The sequence below is a fragment of the Diabrotica virgifera genome, chromosome 1 (assembly GCF_917563875.1).
Source record: "Diabrotica virgifera virgifera chromosome 1, PGI_DIABVI_V3a".
Lineage (NCBI taxonomy): Eukaryota > Metazoa > Arthropoda > Insecta > Coleoptera > Chrysomelidae > Diabrotica > Diabrotica virgifera.
Window position 1 is genome coordinate 157,945,477 of NC_065443.1, and position 21,639 is coordinate 157,967,115.

The 21,639-nt window shown below is 36.4% G+C and overlaps 1 protein-coding gene across 1 annotated transcript in view; it reads left to right on the plus strand.

The window, feature by feature from the left end:
- The window catches only part of LOC126878797 (protein artichoke-like), a 146,815-nt gene extending 125,290 nt beyond the window's left edge, over positions 1-21,525 (plus strand). The window contains exons 10-11 of the mRNA XM_050641692.1: positions 11,543-11,922; positions 21,016-21,525. Coding sequence (XP_050497649.1) covers positions 11,543-11,922; positions 21,016-21,386 — 751 coding nt within the window. The 3' untranslated portion in view covers positions 21,387-21,525. The remainder of the gene's footprint in view (positions 1-11,542; positions 11,923-21,015) is intronic.
- Positions 21,526-21,639: the final 114 nt, after the last annotated feature.

Below are 21,639 nucleotides of genomic sequence, written 5' to 3' on the forward strand. Positions count from 1 at the left end.
GTAATAGCCAGTCCTCTCCTTTTTCACCCATCCATTTTATCATTTCTGGATCTAGTTGGTCCTCTCCTGCCGCTTTTCCAAGTTTAATATTGTTTATAGCTTCTTCCAGTTCTTCCTTCCTTATACTCTCTGGTTAATTAATAAATTAATTAATAAATAAATAAACAAAATGTAGTATATATTCTGTACATAGAATGTACATTGTTATGCAAAATATCCCAACCACTTCGTAACTTCCAGAACACAATTATTATAAAATAAATTCACCTACTTAGTTTCCAGTTTTTATTTAATTAAAAATTGTTATCTGTTGGTGTAAAATAAACTGTAGTGCACCTATTAATTAAATTAAAAACAAAATTAGAAATCCTAAGATAGATTAATAATTTTTATAACGCTGTGTGATTATCGGGGGCCAGATTTTTTTTATGAAAAAAAGTAAAAACAAATCAGTAGTTAGCATCAAATTTTAATGAATGCATACAGATTAAACATAATTTTGAGTCGTCTTTAACTTATAATATGTCTTAGTTGCAAAACTTAGTGGTTACTTTGGCAAAACACTCCTGTAAATGATATTAATTTAACGTTTTAGAACTGTGAATTCAAATGACAAAATGAATTGTTTTCCTAGAGTTGTTGTCCATCTTTGAAATTTTGAGATTTTGAAATTTTGAATAGACGAGCCGTTTCTCGTAGGCGATCTTCATCCTCCTCGGGTGGGTCTGTTATCAGGGCTGGGCACACTGGGACAGTGGCGGCTCGTATAACTTTAGGAAGGTAGTGCCAGAATCCGAGCAGCTGCCTAAATTTTTAGTGACGGTTTCACAAGATTGTCAAAAAGGATATAAAATAGAAATTAAAAAAAAATAGGCGCAGATATTTTTATCTTATATATTTATATCTATATATTTACTATTTTTGTGATGCCAAGAAATTGACCAAAATTTATCAAAACAGTTCCGTAAATTAAGTAATTAACAATAAAAAAACTCAACTTACCACGAGTATTTACTGCTGATGTACTTTTTTTCATCACTAGGTGGGGAATCTGCAAACAGACGTCGGTGGTAAACATTTCCAACAGTGCTGGGTTCCTGAGCTGAAACCTCATCAGTGTCACGTCGACCAGTTTGGCCCTAAATCGAACCTCCCTGCCCTCCGTAACTCCGATGTGGCCGGGACCAGCTAAACCCCACCCCTCTCATACTAGGGCATCAGGGTGGAATCGCCCGTTAGGGCATGACTTCTCCCCGATGTCCTTCTTTTGCCCGATTCTCAGTCGCTCGTCATCACGCATCAGCTTCCGTCTCTCGCACTTATCCGACCACCACGTCCTTTAATCCTATGCTGTCAATCTTTCATTCTTCCTACCACTGCTGATGTACTTATTTGAAGTTTGTTGTTACGATTTGGTCTCTAGAGCCTATTTAGAAAATTATAAAAATAACACTATTCTATTATTTACACACACGCACAAAGTTATTTAATATCACTTTTAAAGTTTACGATATGTGAAGTCCATCCTTCTTTCTTTTTTGGTGGCAAAGTTTTCAATGAATTTATTATTAAAATTGTCAATGCCATTTACAAAATGTCTTTCTGCAGACAGCATACCTAAAGCACTTAGTCGTTCTTCCTTCATTGTATTTCTGAGGAATGTCTTAATTCGTTTTAGCATTGAAAAACAACGTTCTGCTTCAGATGTTGACATGGGAATTGTTATTAATATACTTAAAAGTTTAACAGTTTCTTCAAATGTACATTTTAAACCTTCATCATTTAATAAAACTGATAACGGAACAGCCCCAGAGGTAGTACCTACTTAATTCCTCTCGCTGATACAATACTTGTAATTCAGTTTTAAGCCGAGTTTTGTTTAAAAATAAAACTTGTGTGCATGTTTCATTAAGAAATGATTCGGGGAACTTATCCTTATAAGCAGAAAACTTCTCTGACATAAATAAATGAGAAGCAACTAAATGTCTGGAGAAGGTAAACCTTGTTTTTATTTGCAATAAAACTGCATCGCATATCTCTAAGGCTTTCCGTTTTCTGCTGGGCCTGTCCTCTTCAATTCGCGCCTTTTTTTTATTGGTTCATTATTATCATTATCGGTTTGTCTCTGTGACGTGTTTATTTCTTCTTGAATATTATCAATAATGACGTCCATTTGCTCCCTTATACCTTGAATTGCTGCTTCAAAATTCTCCAAATCTTTTTTCACTTTGACAGAATCAGTGCATACTTTTTGCAATTGATGAAAAATAATTTCTACGTGAGGCATAATTTTATTAAAAATAAATAACCAAAATACAAAATCTTTATCCTGGAGCTTTAATTTGTAACCATTTGCATGATTAATGGAAGACAAATCACGTGAAGTACTTTGTATAATGTCCATAACTGCAATGAGGTCTTTTCTATTTTCATGAACAGTATGAACACTTCGTGATTGAAAATTCCAACGTATTTGGGAAGATTTTGGCAACCTGCGATTAACCACCTCATCCAAAATTTTTGTTCTTTGAGGAGACGTTGAAAAGAATCAGCACAAACCAGATAAATTAGAAAAAAATATCCTAGCCTGCTTATTGATGGAACATGCACTTGTCATAATTAAATTCATTTGGTGTGCATAGCAATGAACGTAATTTGCAAGAGGATATGTCTCCTTAATAATTTTTTGCACACCATTTAAGCCACCACTCATAACAGATGCGCTATCAAAACTTTGAGCAATTAATTTGTTTGGAGTATGTTTTAATAAGGGATTTAAAACATTTAAATACATTCAGCGATTGACTTAGCATCATATCCACCCGGCACGTAAAATCTCCAAAATCTCTCAACTGGTCGTCCTTTACACAAATATCGGAAGACTATAACTAATTGAAATTCACCAGCAACGTCTGTGGTTTCATCAGCAATCACTGCAACATAAGGAGAATTTTCAATTTCTTTCTTAATTTTCTCGTGGTAAACATCCAACATGCACTCCAGTAGTTCGTTTTGTGTTGTTTTTGAGGTACCTTTAAAAGATTTGGAACTTTGAATGTGAACCTTTAAGTCGTTGTCTAATTGCGCTAAAATTGACCAGCTCCTTAAATATGCCTCTGTGGTCTGAATTTTTCCTTTCGTCGTGACCTCTTAGAGCTAACTCAAAAGCTCCACAAAACCTTATACAATTTATGATTTGATTCAAGACATATCGATTCTTATCTACCTGTTCATTATGTTTAATTAGAGTATCACGATAAGCTGATTTTATTTGGGTTTTTATATTTAACTTACCAAGCATTGAAAAGCTAAAAACGTTATTCATGTGCACTTTAGATTTTTCATGGGATTTCAATTTTTCCCATATATGTACAAGACAATCGGTGCCTTTGTTTGACCAAGTCTCGTCACCTCCAAACAAAACGCATAAAAAACAGAACAGTTAATTAGTTTGTTCGCAACCACACAACCAGCTATTTTTATCATAAATAGTTTTATTAAACTTACGACAGCGAAGTGTTTGTCCATTTCCACTTTGTTTTTCAATTTTTAAATCGAGTGAAGGCCGACCGAGTTCTTTAATTTGTAGTTTTTTTTTTCTAACGAAAACCCACCAAAAGAGTTTTTTAATATACTAATTTGATTCATTGTCAATAAATAAATTAAACGTAGAAAATAATCAAAATATTATTTATATACCTACGACACCCACGACCACGACGCACTAATAATTACAAATTAAAAAATACAGTAGAGTATAAACACAAATATACAATACAGTAGTAGATAATAAACACAATAGCGGCAAGCGAACGCGTAAAGAAACTAGAAATAGATCTAAAACATTGTATCTTAAGATCTACTAACTTCGTTTTCGAGATTTCGAGCCTGACACGAAGAGTCACATTTAAACGTATATTAAAAGTGCAATACCGCTCTATCTCTGTCACTTACATAGGATGCTCATACAATCTTTCTCTTTTCTGGCGAGCCACTATAACTTTCAGCACCGGTATTTTCATGATCTTCATCCCTTATCCGGTCAGCTGTGGGTGGCCAGAGTCGGTGGTTAGATTTGCATTGCGCTACACAGTTGCCAGATGTTATATCATCATTCTCTTTGCCTTATCCCTAGGCGGGGTCGGCTTCCCTAATTGCATTTCTCCACACAATTCAACCCTGGGTCATATCAATATTAATCCCCTTTACCAACATGTCCTGCCTAATCGTCTCCCCCCCCCTCTTCTTTGGTCTTCCCATCCTACTCCTTCCAGGAATCTGCACTTCAGCTATTCTTCGTATTGGATGATTAACGTCTCGACGTTGAACATGACCAAACCATCTCAACCTATGCTCTCTCATTTTGGCATCAATTGGTGCCACACCTATACTTCCCCTAATATACTCATTTTTAAATTTATCCTTTCTTGTCACTCCACTCATCCATCTAAGCATTCTCATCTCCGCCACATGCATTTGTTGTTCCTCTTTCTTTTTCACTGCCCAACATTCAGTTCCGTACATCATAGCCGGTCTTATGGCTGTTTTATAGAATTTTCCTTTTAGCTTCATTGGAACTTTTCTGTCACACAACACACCACTCGCTTCCTTTCACTTCATCTATCCAGCCCTAATTCTACTGCATGCATCTCCATCTATTTCTCCATTACTCTGTAATACCGATCGCAGGTACTTAAAACTATTGCTTTTTACAATCAGTTCATCATCCAAAGATACCATTTTATTTGTAGTAACTCCATCTTTAAATGAACATTCCAAATACTCTGTCTTTGTCCTATTAAGTTTTAAACTTTTTCCTCCAGAGCTCGTGTCCACTGTTCCAGTTTTTGTTCTAAGCCTCTTTCACTGTTTCCTACTAACACGACATCATCAGCATATATTAAGCACCATGGAATGTTACCCTGTAGTTTCGCTGTTATCTGGTCCAAAACTAGTGAGAATAAATACGGACTAAGCACCGAGCCTTGGTGCAATCCTACTTTCACATGAAATTTATCAGTCTCTCCTAACACTAGTCTGTCCTAACACTAGTCGTTACTCCCTCATACATATCCCTCACAATCTTTACATATGCACCAGGGACTCCTTTCTTATTGAGTGCCAACCACAGAATCTCTCGAGGAAATCTATCATATGCTTTCTCAAGATCAATGAATACCATATGAGCGTTTGTTTCTTTACTCCTGTATTTTTCCATCAACTGCCTTATAATAAAAATTGCGTCTGTTGTTGATCTGCCCTGCATTAAGCCAAATTGATTCTCGGATATGTCGGTCTCTTCACGTATCCGTCTATCAATTACTCTCTCCCATATTTTCACGGTGTGGCTAAGCAGTTTTATAGCCCTGTAGTTTGTACACTGCTGTATACCTCCCCTGTTTTTGTAGACAGGTACCAGTATACTGCTTCTCCATTTGTCTGGCATTTGTCCAACTTCCATAATTCTATTAAATAAACCTGCTAGCCACCTTGTTCCTGTCTCTCCCAATGCTTTCCATACTTCCCCAGGAATATCATCTGGTCCTACCGCTTTTCCTTTCTTTATTTTTTGAAGCGCTTGAGCCACTTCCTCGTTTGTTATTTTGGTGACCATTGCTGCTACTGTCTCTCTTGACTCCACAGGCTGTCTGTCAAATTCTTCATTTAATAAGCTGTCAAAGTACTTTTTCCATCTCTTTTTGACATCCTTTTCGTGAACTAGTATTTTATTATTTTCATCTCGGATACATCTAATCTGATTAAAATCTTTTGCTTTATTTGCTCTCTGTTTGGCTATTTTATATATCTTCGTTTCGCCTTCCCTGGTATCAAGTTGATCGTATAGGTTTGAATACGCTTCTGCTTTAGCTTTTGCTACTGCTACTTTCGCTCCTTTTTTCGCGAACATATGGTTTTGAAGATCTGTGTTGGATCTGGTTTCTTGCCACTTTTTATATAATTTTCCCTTCTCTTTTATTTTTACTTGAACTTCGTTTGACCACCACCTCTTAAGTCTCTTTATCCTCAAACTTTTTTCCTGACGTTTTCCCCAGTATTTCAATAGCAGTCTCTCTAATACTACTGGCCATTTTTCTCCAAATTGTAGTAGGGCTTCGTTTCATGTTCCAACATATTTTCTCTACTATTCTTTCCCTGAATAGACCTGCTTTCTCATCTTTTAGCATCCACCACTTGATTTTTTGTGGTCCTCTCCGATATTTTGGTTTAGTTTCACTTTTTACTTCGATGTCCAGAACAAGCAGCTTATGTTGTTGGCTTACTGTCTCACTAACTATTGCCTTGCAGTCCTTGCATTCACGTATGTCTTCTTTCCTGATCATGAAATAGTCTATTTGGGATTGATGTTGTCCACTTTTGTACGTAATAAGTTGAGTTTCTCCCTTTTTAAAGAATGTGTTAACAATCGCCATATCTAGTGCTGTTGCTAATTCAAGCATATCATCTCCAGCTTCATTTGTAGTTTCAAAGCCTAATCTCCCATGTATTGCTTCGTATCCTGCCTTGGCTTGGCCCACATGTGCATTGAAATCACCTCCTATTATAACTTTCTCCTCTGACGGAATATTACTCAGGGCGTCTCCTAATTGGTCATAGAAAGCTCTTCTTTCATTCTCACCCAGACCTGTTTGAGGAGCATACACACACACAACATTCAATACCTCTTTATCAATTACAAATTTCACTGACATCATTCTATCACTCGTTCTTTTACCCTTTGTCCTTTCCACCTAGTTTCTTAAATGCAAGCAATTTGAACTCTCTTTCGTTTGAGCGCATCCACTAACTCCAGACTCTTACCTGTAAGACTACCAAGATTCCACGACCCTATCCTGATTTTTCTAACCTGCAATGGTGTTGCCCCTGAGATAGTTGCCGGATTCTATATAATTTATGAAGATAAAGAGAAATAATCACAAAAAAAAAATTAACAGGCATTAAGATGTTTTTAAGATAAAAAATATGTTTCTGCATAGTTAGCAAGGTAGTGCCATGGCTCTATGGCACTACCTCACGGGCCTCCACTGCACTGGGAGGTGAGCAGCATCCATCTGGGGCTGATTACATAGAGGACAGTTGTCATTTTCGCGGACGCCGATGCGATGTAGATGGGAAGCCAGGTAGTCATGTCCCGTAGTTATTCTCAACACGGCTACGCTAATGGGTTGCAAGTTGCAAGTTGCGAGGGATTGGTGACTATTAGGTAGGCCCAAGGTTTTTCAGCACCGGCTTGTATTTTCTGCTCTTTTATCTTCGCTTTGATTCCTCTTTTAATGGTGGGTTTTGCTGATGTGTACGATTGGAATCTAGGGGGCTGTGGAAGAGTAGTGCCTTCTTTTGCAAGTTCATGCGCCGCTTCATTCCCTTCAACACCGACATGATTAGGGATCCATTGTAGAGTAATCAGCCACTCTTTTTCCAGCAAGTTCGATAGTTGAACGCGGCAAGATATTGTTTTGACACAGTCGGAACTTTTTGGGGGTGTTGGAAATTCTCAAGATTTAGCAGGTATAGCAGCAATTTCGCCGTCGTAGTTGGTGAGAGGGGCACCCACACCTATGGAGCCTTTGAAGAACGTTGAGACATATCCTGCTCCTGTTCTTCCTGAGTCCGGCATCGAGGAGCCATCGCAGTAGATGTGGAGCCACTCATGCGCTGGGTACTTGGTGTGTATCGTCTATAGGGCGGCTTTCCTTAGGACAATGTCTGACGATAAGTGCTTCGGGTCGTTATGGTTTTCGAGAAGCAATTCTGTGTTTGGTAGACAGCGGGCCAGTGTAGTTTGCGCTGGGAAGGGGGCGGCTTCCGACAGGTCAATGTGGTATTTTTCCATGATTTGGTTTGCTACTGTAAGCGGAGTAGTTTGTATTTTAAGACGTGAGGCTGCTTGTCTATATTCGTCCCATTTTTGTGGAAGTATTCGTCTCTGCCTTTCCCAGAAGGTTAACGCGTGTTGCTCTCTGCGGTATTGTATTGGTTCAATACCGGTCTCAATACATGACATTAGAGATATGGGTCTTAGGACATTAGGATCATTAGCTTCATTGGAATACAAGACACTGCTTCAATGAATCACAGTTATCCCCTTTAATTAAAATATTGTTAAAAACATCAAGGAGAAACTGAAGGGCTATTGTAGGCAAGTAAGATATCATGAGATAATTGATACCATCAATCCCAGGGGAGGATCTTTTAGAACATTTGCTATTAGCAATTAGTTCATGGATACTAATGGGAGATAACAAAAAAATGTGATTTAAATTCATCTTCCGTGAGACATATTGGTGACGGAATATAGGAAGCAGCTATTTCATGAAACAATTTTTCAACAATAGCTTCGTCGTGCACATAAAAATTTCTATTTTTTTTTAATTTTCTTAATTCTATCCTATATTTCAGTTGGATTAGTTTGTCGATTTAGATTAAGACAGAAGTTGGCCCAACTGTTTTTACATTTTTGTTTAAAGGTACGTTTACATTGAGCATTTAGTTTTTGATATTCAACAAAATTTGTCAGACACATATTTTTTTTGTATGTTTTACATGCAATTTTTCTTTTATACGATAACTCAGAGCACTCCTTGTCCCACCATTTAGGTGATTTTAATGGTATATTTGAGCATGGTCTTTTAATTTTGCAAGCTTTGTTAGCAGCGTTGGTAATCTGTTCCATTAAAAATATACACATATCGTTGGTATCACTACAGTTTTGTGGCGTGGAAAATGATTTCTCTATTTCAGCTGTATATGCGGACCAATTGGCATTATTCATAGACCATCTAGATAATGGGAACGTGATTGTGTCATTGTGATAATAGTTATTAAGCGTAATAACAATTAGATAATGATCTGATCCGTACGTGTCCTGAATGACAGACCAACCAAGTGTAGGACATAACTTAAATGAAATAATTGTGAGATCTACAGTAGATTTAACCTGGCCAGGCAGGGAAATCCTTGTGGCAGATCCGTCGTTTATGACAATCAAGTTTGAAAAATGATCTAAAGCGTCCATCAAAATTCTGCCATCATGAGAGCAAGCAGGCGGGCCCCACATGCCGTGATGTGAATTAAAGTCACCTATTATGCAGTCATATTTTATTAGACTAAATAAGTTTATGTAGTCTTGGGATTTCACTCTAACATCGGATGGCTTATATACGCTTACTATACTTCGTTTGTTGCTACCAAGAGTGATGTTGACTCCACAAACTTCAATTTTTGGATTAAAATTATAATTAAATTGAATGGCTTCGTATATAATTTTATGAGAAATGAAAATCGCAACTCCTCCAAAACCTTTATCTCTATTAACTGCAATGACGTTAAAGTTATTAAACTTAATGTTATCAGTAGGTTTATACCATGTTTCAGAAACTATTGCAAAACTTTTCCTCCAATAACATTTGGTGTAAAGAGTTTTTGTTAGCTTTAAGAGATCTAGCGTTCCTTTGAATAATCTTTAAATTTTGTTTAAAGGACGTATTTACAGTTGTTTGTGTATTAGGTTTTAATATATTATCAGTAGTAATTGCACAAGAGCTCTGAAATTATTGAATTTTTCTTGAGTGACACTTTGACAGTTTTAATTTCACGAGCCGAAGGCGAGTGAAATTATGTCAAAGTGTCACGAGAGCAAAAATTATATATTAATTTCAGAGGTCGAGTGCAATTTGTTGCGATTATTTCATGAATAAAACTGTTTAAAACCAAAATTTTATTGTAATTTATTTATGTAAGTACCATTAAACACACAGTTTCTATAAATATTTGACGATTGAAAGTCATCAATTTTATAATTTTTAAAACATTAATTGTCATTAATGTCACTGAATGTATTTTTTTGTAGCAACGAAGGGCATCTGACGTAATATACTTAACGACGGGGGATTATCAAAAATTATCGATTTAATTAAGATTTCTGTAGCTTTCTATTGGTCAGAATCTCCTATGAATGAAATAATCAACAATATTTTTAATTTTATTTTCAAACTCCATATCTTTAAAATTTAAAGTACTACTTGATGATGGATTTTGTGAAAATTGTTGGAAAAAACTTGTTAACATCGTAACTAATTGATGTTTAAGTGTTGAAAAATCATTTTCCGGCTCTTTTCCAAATTGGAAAACTGGTCCTGCGCAAAAGCTAGTATTATATTCACGTCTAATTGGCGGGAAATTGGGAGAAGAATCACTAGTTTTTCTTTTTTTTTTTTAGCAAAGGTTTAGGGGAAGATAGTTGATCATGGATCAATTAATCAATTAATGGAGCAAATTTATTTTTATGTATGAGGCTGGAATAGGCCGGATTGTTAATAGTTTTTTCAGCTTCTTTAAAAGTTATATTCAAATTAGACATTGCTTCCTTGATTCTAGTTTGCTTTTTATATTCTGGACATTCCCTATAAGTAGAATTATGACTATTATTTTTTACAATAAACACAAAAAATATTGCATGATTCGCACACAGATTCATTTTCTGACCCACAATTCCTGCATCTTTTCTTTCCCCTACACTGCGCGCCAGAATGGCCAAATCGAAGACATCGAAAACATTGCATAACTGGGTTAATATAAGTTTCTACAGGGCATCTAACTTTATTAATATAAATAAATTGGGGAATCAATTTTCCTTCAAAAGTAACAATGATCATTTGACGGGGAACCCGTTCAATATTGTTATCTTTTTGAACAACTCTAGTCATGCGTTTTACTTTTTTAACAGGTACATTAGAATTAATAATTTTTAGGAGAGCCTCCTCGCTATAAGAAGTATCAACTGACCTGACTAACCCACGTTTTTCTATAAGATGGCCGGGAATATAAGCAAGTAAATTATTCGATCTTCAATCAATTTATTGGCAATACTGCCCAAATTTAATTCAATTTTTATGCGATTCCGACCAACCGTACTAATTTCTATAATATTATTACCATATTCTTTTAAACTCATTAATTTTTCACCCAATTTCATTGGATGTAAATTTCCAATATTAAACTGTACACTTTGAACAAAAACATGATACGGTCCTGGATTATTAGGTTTAAATATATTTGAAAGTTGGTTTAATAGACGTTGTTTATCGTACGAGTTTTTGTCTGATTCCGAGTTTTTGTTGAGTGTATCGTTAGCAGATATTTCATTATTTTTACATAAACTCATATCAACATCTTCATGAACAATAATATCCTCAACAAGAACATTGGGTCGGATAACTTTATTGAAATCATCAGGTGGTGGCGGTCCCCGCCAACAGTGGTGCAGGAATGGTTTTCCCCGGACCTATGTCCGGGGTACAAAAATCCAGAAAAGTAAAATGTACTTACAGTAGTCTTCCTCTTAGCACAAATTAATATTATACTTATCTAATAATGAGAATTAAATAATTTATGTAGACACACCGATATCACAGAGCGTAGAGCGTATGCTAGCACGTCCTATCCACTCGACAATCGATAAACGAATTGATTTTAAATACGTTATTTAAATTAATTTTATATTATGTAGGTATATTTTTTTCAGGTATTCACCTACGACCTCTTCAATATCTGAACATACGTCCTCCTCGACGGTTGAAGCTGACGAAGCCAAAATTGAGTTGGTTAAAGAAACTACACCTTTACCAGAACCTGCAACTCCTATAATAACGCCCCAAAAAGTAACGGAAAAATCAAGTCAAATAGAACTCATAAAAAATGTGGAACAAACAGGTCTGCCAAATATACCTCAGTCAGTTAAACCATTTGAGCCAACTGTTATTACCTCCTATGAAGATGAAGTTAAAGATCCAGAATTATCTGGCATGGAAACGCAGATAAAAGAAACTGAACAAAAATTTGTTACTACGGAAATACCAAAAACTGACAATAGAGGATTCAAATTGGAGAAACACAATTCTTCTGGTAGTATAATATCTTCTAACATTTTTTATACACATTACCCAGTTACTTCATTTTAATGTTATGTACACCTGTGACTTTGATTTTGCTGCCATGCCCTTGTATCTTTAACTTTTGATAATAACTGTTTGGTTGGTGAAAAATCAAATATCGAGTTATTTTCGTGACTTATGTGTAATATTATATCACACATATTATTATGTACACTAATTTGTCCCTTAAATCTTGTTTTACTACCTACTTCTACAGATTATTTGCCTAGTAACTCTATATATTCAAATGACGGAATCACACGAAATCAGATAGACCACGTGCTTATCGACGGAAGACACTCTAGCAATATCATCGGCGCACACAGTTTGAGGGGAGCAGTGACTCTGACCACTTCCTGGTCAGAATAAAAGTGAGAATAAGGCTAAACACGAGATATCCAAAGCAACGCCAACAAGGAAACAGATGGGACATTTCAAGGCTCGATCTACCTCATAATGCACGCCAATATCAGTCACTGATCCAAAATAAATTGCAGACACTGGAAGAAGAAGAAACATCAACACCAGAATTGACCATAGACCAGAAATGGCAAAATATAACAAACGCCATAGAAAGCGCCGCAGCGGAAACTATAGGGAAAGAGAGGAATAACAAGGAGAAAAACCAGTGGTTTGACCAAGAGTGCGAACAAAGCTTGCAGCATAAAGCAATCAAGAGGCTGGCGAGTTACTAACACGACCTACAGAAGAGAAGAGGGAAGACTACAACAGAGTAAGGACTCAAACGAGAAGACTTTTAAGAAGAAAAAAGAAACAGTACCTAGAAGCGCGAATACAGCAACTCGAGGAGTAATATAGAACCGGTCAGTCTAGACAGTTTTATAGGGACCTAAAAACAATGACGGGCAACACGATCAACAGCCCAAGATTTATAAAAGATGATGCAGGACAATCGCTCACAGACGATGAAGAGATAAGCCGCCAATGGAGAAAGTATTTTGAGCAACTCTTACATACAGAAAACCCCACAACGACAGGGCAACAAAGACAGTGCGAGTTAGCCGAACCTGAAATACCAGGGCCCACAATAGATGAAGTAAAGTCCGCAATTTCGTCCCTAAAAAACCATAAAGCTGCAGGCCCAGACGGCATACAGGCGGAACTACTAAAAAAGGGGGAGAAAAACTACATCTTGAGATATATCATCTTATAAGAGAAGTCTGGCAAAGAGAAGAAATACCGAAACACTGGCATGAAAGCCATATAATACCTATTCACAAGAAGGGAGACAAACAAATATGTCGGAACTGTAGAGGAATATCGTTGATTAACACAACATACAAAATTATATCCATAATACTGTTTAGAAGACTAACTCCATATGCAGAGGAAATAATAGGCGACTACCAAAGCGGATTCAGACAGGGAAGGTCGACCATAGACCAGATCTTCGTCCTACGCCAGGTGTTGGAAAAAAACTGGGAATTTAACCGCGACGTACACCAAATATTCGTGGACTTTAAACAAGCTTATGATTCTGTTAGCAGAGAGGCATTATGGGAGACTATGGTAGATATGGGAGTACCTGGAAAGCTGGTACGATTAGCACAGGTGAGCACGGAGAACGCTTCCGCACGAATCAGAATTGGCAGCACCACGTCGGAGGAATTCCTCATTGACACCGGGCTTAGACAAGGAGATCTTCTCGCCCCCCTGCTGTTTAACTTCGCACTGGAACATGCAGTAAGGAAAGCTCAGCCACAACTGACAAACAGATTTGCAGCTCAAGGATCAAAAATACTATTAGCCTTTGCGGATGACGTGGACACAATTGCACAATCCACCAGAGATGCAAAAGAAGTTTTCACCCTATTCGAGAACGGAGCCAAGGAAGTTGGTCTTAAGGTCAACGAGGACAAGACCAAGTACATGGCGGTTACGAAGAACCCAAGACCAAGGGTTGGACAAAACGTAACAATTATTTTTTTTATTGTTGTAATATTTACAATCTGTCCTTAACTAAGAACAATAGGTAAATTCTTTGACAAAAATTAAAAATTTGACCTGCAGAGGGAGATCCAGTGATCACCCTCTTTACATAGATTAAGTTAAAACAAGTTAAAAGTTTAGTTATCACAGATTATTCGAATCTTCTTGCTAGGTCCACTACTTTGAATCTCTTCAGGCGTCGTACATCATTGTGGTCATCAGTGAGGTTGCTGGCTAACTCGTTTGGATGAGATTCTAGTCTCTTGGAATATTTTTTGTAATATTCTGTTATTACTGTTTTTATGGATGGCACATTGAGGTCTTGCTCTATCACATAGTTTGGCATGTACCAAGGGGCATTCAGCATTGTTCTAAGGACTTTGTTCTGGAATCTCTGCAGTATTTATAGGTTAGTTTGACTGGCTGTCCCCCAAAGTTGGATACCATAGGTCCACACTGGTTTTAATATAGATTTATATATCAGCAGTTTGTTTTCAAGAGATAGTTGAGATTTACGACCGATGATCCAGTACATTTCTCGGAATTTTATTCCTAGTTGTTTTCTTTTTGTAAAAATGTGCTTTTGCCAAGTTAATCTCCTATCAAGATGGATTTCTAGGTACTTGACAGTATCGGTTTGTGGGAGTTGCGTTTCATTTAGTGTTACAGATGGACATGTTTGTCTTTTCATGGTGAATGTTACATGGATGGATTTACTCTCATTTGCCTTTATCTTCCATTTTTTAAGCCATCTTTGTATATTATTAAGGTCTTTCTGAAGGATTCCGGATGCTGTATTTGGATCATGGTGAGAGGCTAGTACAGCAGTGTCATCAGCAAAAGTTGCACACGTTGTTCTGTTACTTGTGGGTAGGTCTGCAGTGTAGAGCAAGTACAATATCGGTCCCAAGACACTTCCTTGTGGTACTCCGGCTTTTATTGGTCTTAGGCTTGTGTATTCATTATCCTGCTTGACTAGGAAATGTCGGTTGGAAATATAGCTTTTTAGGATTTGATAAAAAGGATGGGGAAGGTTTTTCTTTAGTTTAAAGAGCATACCAGCATGCCATACCTTGTCGAAGGCCTGACCAATGTCCAGGAATGCAGCAGAATAATACCTTTTATTGTCTAAATCACTTCTGATGTGTTTTACCAGTCTATGTACCTGTTATATCGTTCCGTGTTGTGTTCTAAACCCAAATTGGTGTTGGGGAATTAGTTTCCTTTCTTCTATAACTGGGGATAATTGTTTAAGGAGAATTTTTTCCAAGATTTTTAATAGAACAGGTAGCAGGCTTATTGGTCTGTATGAAATCGCCTGAGTTTTATTTTTCCCTGGCTTAGGTATGAGAATAATTTGAGCAACTTTCCATTGTTCTGGGTAGTATCCTAGACTAAATATTGCATTAAATACTTGCGTTATCATTTTCAGACCTTTGCATGTCAATTGCTGCAGTACTTTCCCGTTGATCAGGTCATACCCTGGAGCTTTTTTTGGACTGATTTCATGCTGGATAATATTTCTAACTTCTTTAGTGGTGATTTTTTGTATAGGTAAGTCCATCTGGTAGGGCGATTCCAGGAAGTCATTTATTTCTTCCTCTGTGTCACCATCTTCCATGGGATGTGGCTGGAATACATTTGTGAGGTGATTTGCAAATGCTTCGGCTTTTTCTTTATTATTTCTACACCAGTTTCCCTCTTGGTTCCGCATTGGTGGTATTTGTTGTTTCGGGTGTTTTTTCTCGTGGCCTTCCAAAGGGAATATTCACTATCTGCGTTTGCTGATAAACTTGTAAGATATTCTTGTATTTTATTATTTTTGATATTGTGCAATTGTAGTTTAATTTTCTTGGTGATTTTATTTAATTTTGTCTTGTTCTCAGGTGTTCTTTTTCTTCGCCACTCCTCCTTTATTTTTCTCTTTCTAGCAATCATTTCCTTTATTACAGTTGGGCAATGCTCTTTAAATTCTGTTTGGTAGCAGTCAGGGATAGCATACCAAGTAGCTTCTTGTATAGATTTCTGAAGATTTTCTACTGCTGCGTAGATGTCACTTTCTGTTTTCAATGGGATGTTTATGTCAATTAGATCATCTAGTTTAGTCTTGAAAATGCTCCAGTCTGTTTTGTTACTGTATAGTGATGGTTGTTTAGTACTGTTTGTTATTTGTGCATACCATGTCGCGATTACGCTAGAGTGGTCAGAGGGTAGATCGTAACAAGATTCTACTTTTGCCAATTTAACATTAATTCCTTCAACAATATAGAAGTCGAGTAGATCAGGTATTTTTGCATTGTCGGTAGGCCAGTAAGTTGGTTCCCTTGTGGTGAGATAATTTGCATTGGTTGCGTTTATAGCTTTAAGAAGTTCTCTGCCTTTTGTGGTAATAATTCTGGATCCCCAGGTAGTATGCTTAGAATTAAACCTCCTGCTATAAATCTATTTCCTAATGTTTTAAAGAAATTTTCAAACTGTTCCGTTTTGTTATTGTGCTTTGGCGGACAGTATATAGCTGATACTGTTAGTGGGCCTAGTTGATCTTCCACAACAATGCTGGTGGCCTGTAGATAGTCGCATTCATGTTTTTGTATTTCGTAGTGCTTTAGTTTATTAAGTTTATTACTAACTATTATTGCAGTGCCTCCATGTGCTTTTTCGTTGGGATGTTGCGTATGATAAGTTGTAAATCGTGGAATATTAATGTGGTTTTTGGATGTAAAATGAGTTTCTGTAATCAGCATTATGTCAATTTTTTGTGTGTTAATAAATAGTTTTAATTCTTCTACATGTTGACTTAAGCCATTGGCGTTCCATAATACTAGCTTTAGCATCTGATTCATTTCTGGTTGAGAATCATGGTTAGGAGGTTGAGCATAGTGCTCATTTGTTCCGTTAGTTTTTTTAACATGTCTTTCAGTTCTGACATGTCTGTGTGGTTATTAGTTTGATTTGGTATAATATGTTGTGTAGTAGTTTGGTTGGAGGCTTGCTGGTTAACTGCTTGCGTTGCTTGTGCATATGTTATTCCAGGTTGCACATAGTTGACTGTTGTAGTTCTATCTTGGTTTGTCCTCGCGTTATGTCGTCTCAAGTTAGGGAATTTAAGTTTTTGTAATTGTTTGTGAACTTCACACCCTCTATAATTTGCGGGGTGATTTTCACCACAGTTAGCACATTTAACATTATTGTCTCTGGTGTTCCTTGGATTCTTTAGTGTAATGAGGTTCTGCGCATTTGACACAGCACGGTTGTTTATTGCAGAAGTTTTCTTTGTGGTTGTATTTTTGACATCTACTACATTGCGGAATTATTCTCTTGACATGCGGTGCTTCGAATTCTACTATGGAATGCATTACTTGTTTAATGTTATATAGATGTCCTTGTTATTATCTTTTGTTTCTAGATCAATGTAGAACATAGGCAACGATTTTTTTGTTTGGTTATGTAGTATATTCCATATATTTATAACATTATGGTTTTTGGTTTTAAGGTCTTCTTTTATCTCTTCTACATTTGTCGTGGGGTGCATGCCTTTAAGAACCACTCGGTAGTGTCTTTCACTTTTAGGTTTATAAGTGTGGAAGTCCGTGTTTTTTGTTTTTAGAGCATTTATTATGGCGGTGTATGCTTTGTCTGATTTTGGTTGAATTTTTATTTGTTCGCTGTTGATTGCTTTAGTGATAAAATCATTTTCTGCTACTTGTTGCAATAGATCGATAAGAGGCTTGCAGATCTGCACGCCTGATACAAATATTGGAGGTGGTTGTGGTTTTGCATCTGTATTTTTAACTGTGTCCTCCAAATTGTCACTTTCATCTACTGAACTTAGTGCTTCAAATTGATTTTGTGTTGTTATAGGTTTACTTAACCAGTACTCACCAAGTTTTGTTTGTCTTTTGTTACTTCTAGGCATTTCTGGACTGCTTCTTAATCTTTTTCCGGTAACCTCATTCCATTGCTGTTCTCCAATACTGGCTGTTTGTTCATTTGTTTGGTTTATTTGTAGTGAATCATTAGGTTGTTGGGAACAAGTGGGAATTTGTATAGGATTTTGGATCATTGGAGCCATGGTTTTTATATTTTGTTCATAATTGGGTTGGCAATAAAAGCCTGTTGAAAAGTTGTTCATGTTACCTGCTCGGTTGATACGCCACTGGAATCTCTAACATCATTGCTGACGATAACTCCCTGCTAACAGCTTTCAATGAGCGAATGTTCTTTTACTTATTACGTTAAAAATTAAAATGTTATTAATAAAATAAAAACACTCGTAAAATCCGCAATAACTAATTGCTTTGTTTAAAAACTTTAAATACATTCACGAATTTTTAGACACAATAAAATAATTGTTTTGTTTTGTTGTCGTCACGAATAACTCATTAGCGAAACCGGGTTTGTTTTATCACAGCGTTTTCGTACATAGACAACCGTTCGCTTTGGCTGCTAATTGACGACTCTCGTAACAATTAATAAATACAACTTTGAAGTCGTCAAAGAATTTAAATACCTGGGAGCGATTATAACATCTGAAAATAAATATGAAAAGGACGTGGCAGCCAGGATCATTGCAGGAAACAGGGCATATTACTCATTAATGACCCTACTTAAATCAAAAATACTCTCAAGACCAGCAAAAATAAGAATATATAAGACAATAATTCGTCCCACAATAACGTATGGAAGCGAAACATGGACTCTGAATCAGCGGGAAACGACAAAATTACTGGTACTTGAAAGAAAGATACTGCGGACTATCTATGGGCCTTGCAGAGACGAGACAACAGGAGAATGGAGAAGAAGACACAAAGATGAACTCCAGACAATGTATGGAGATGAAAACGTAGTACGCTACATTAAAGCAAACAGAATACGATGGGCGGGTCACGTGCTAAGATCAAGTGACGAAAGACTTCTGAACGCCACATTCTGGGAAAGGCCCGATGGAAAAAGGTCAGTTGGTCGCCCAAGAAAGAGATGGAAGGACGCAGTAGCCAGTGATCTACGCAAAATGGGAGTACAGCAATGGGAAATAGCTGCTCAGGACCGACAACAATGGAAGGAAATAGTAAACGTGGCAAAGACTCACATAGAGTTGTAGAGCCAAATGATGATGAACTCTATATATTATTACCTATAAGCTTTCTTTCTTTCTTTTTCCTCTTCCTTTTACTCTATAAGGATGTCGGATTTGAGCTAGCTATTTTAATTTCCATTCACACATCTCTTCCATTCTTTTCTATTTTCTGCCATTATGTTCAATTCCTCGAGTGATTTTTGTTTAAATTTTCCCGCCTCTATTACTTGTTGTACCTATCCATTTTTTCTTGGTCTGCCTCTTTTTATTTTCACGATGTTCTTTGCTTCATGGACTTTTCTTGTAATTCTGTTGGATTGCATCCTCATCAAATGTCCATACCAGTTCATTTGACTCTTTGCTATTCATTATTGGTTCTTGGTTGACAATTCTACTAATAGTCTCATCGTTGTTTAATCCATCCATTTTGTCTTTGCAACTATCTCTTTTAGGTGTCTCATCTCTATTGCATTTATTCTACTCTTTTGTTTTCCAGAATTCTCCAGTTTTCTCTTGCATAGGGCACAGTCGGTATCACACTATTGTCTTTTTATATTTATTATCCTTGTCTCTAGTTCAAGTTCTCTTTTTCCCAGTATTGGGGCCAACGCATAATATAACTAGCTTGATTTATTTGCTCTATTTGTTATTTCCTAGTTTATTTTTCCGTCGTTAGTAATTATACTTCCCAGGTAAGTTGTAACTATTTCCAGTTCTGAGTTTTTACATTTTATCTTTATTTCATTATCTTCCTTATCCTTTGCCGCTGCCGCTGATTATCATTATCTTACTTTTTTCCTCGTTTATTTCCATTTTAAGTTCTACCCATATGTATATCCATTAGTTTCTGCATTTTATTCTCGCAATATGCTATTAGTACTATGTCGGTCGCATACAGTAAGGCCTCTATTGTTACCGGTTGTACTCTACGGTATCCTATAGAAGGGAAGGAAAGTATGCTACATTTGCAGTGACTCGAGCGTTAAGTTAAATTTTTTTAAAAGTGGGGGACTTACCATTTTTTAATTGAATTCTTCATTTCCATTAATCGTTTTTTTTTTCGATTATAGCGCAACTATCCATAATTCAAAAAAATGTCTCTAATAGAAGTTACTTATTTTTACGTAAGGAATCCAAATATGCAATAAAAAATTGGGGCTCCTATTTTAAGATTTTAAAGTAACCCCCCACCCCACCTCCGTAGGGGGGCCTCATTTGGTGTCATTCGATAGATTTTTCAAAAATATTGAATACTTGTATTTTTCAACTTTTCGATCTAATGTTTATTTCGCAAAATATCGCGGGGTTCGTATTTAAAATTTAAAATCTACCCCCACCCCTCTCCGTGGGGGTCGTGTTTGGTATCATTCGATAGACTTTTGAAAAATATTGAACACTTATTTTTTAATTTTTCGATCTGACGTTCATTTCGCGAAATATTCGCTTTTTTGTGAAACTTTGTGACTTGCCCATTTCCTTTACGCCCCGCTCAAATCGTCAGATTTTTTAAATAGACACTGTTTTGCATGTACTTAACTTACCTTATCTTAATCTGACGATTTCGAGTTTTTCTAAGGATATATTTTTTTTTCGGACCTCCCTTAACGAACTCCCCTGTATTGAGCCAATATATGATAGAGGTACATTTACAGGGTACCAGGTTTCTCCCTGATAATCTGACGCGCTCGAGTAACTTCAAAAATGCCCGCTTGGGCTCCCCTACTACTATTATTGTCTGTAGTTGGTTGCAGGGCCGGCAATAACGGGCCTGCAAGGGATGTACTGTAGGCGGGCGCCCCTGTCTGGGGAGGCGGGCGCCAAAATGAGCTTTTTTCTGCTGATGTACAAAATACTAATTTAAAATAACCCAAGGTAGTCCTTCTTGTAGTTCTCCAAATTCATTATTTTCCAAATAGATAAGATGAAGGTCCTTATTCTTCAATACCTACATTTTTATTTTTTATTAAATTATTTTTAGTTTTTTTAGTTTAAGTTTTATTTTTTTTTTCTACTTACATAATTTTTAATCATTTTCAGGTTATCTTCTTTCAACGTTACTAGTACCAGGTGGTAATCAACCTCTTTTTAAACCCACAGCCAGATCAACTATCACTAAAGTAGCATCACCACATGAAGGTAATATTAACGATCCTCTAATGTCGACAATACAAGTATCCGAATCAGAAAATGGCAAAGTAAAAACAGAGAAAGAATTTAATAAGCTGGAAGAGAATATTATAACATCCACTGAAGAAGGCAGTAACGAAAATTGGTATTTCGAGAATTACAACAAGAAAAATTTGGAACCGTTTGTTGCTAAAGTTGTTAATGATAAAAACTTAGCAGTAAAGACGGTGTTTTACAGTGTGTACATATTATTACCATGCATAGTTGTAACTTTGCTGTAAACTTAAATGAAGTAAAAGATAGGACCATTCAGTAAATGTTTCTGTGAACCATTTTTTAGATGCTCTGTATTATTATTATTCAAAACTGTATGTATCTCGTATCTGATACTGTAAAATTATATATTTAACTTAGATAAGTAAAAATGTATAACACACGACTTTTTTATATTATCATCAAGAACACATAAATAAACTACAGTCATTTGAAATGTGGTGTTACAGAAGAATACATAGAATAGCATGGACACAGAAG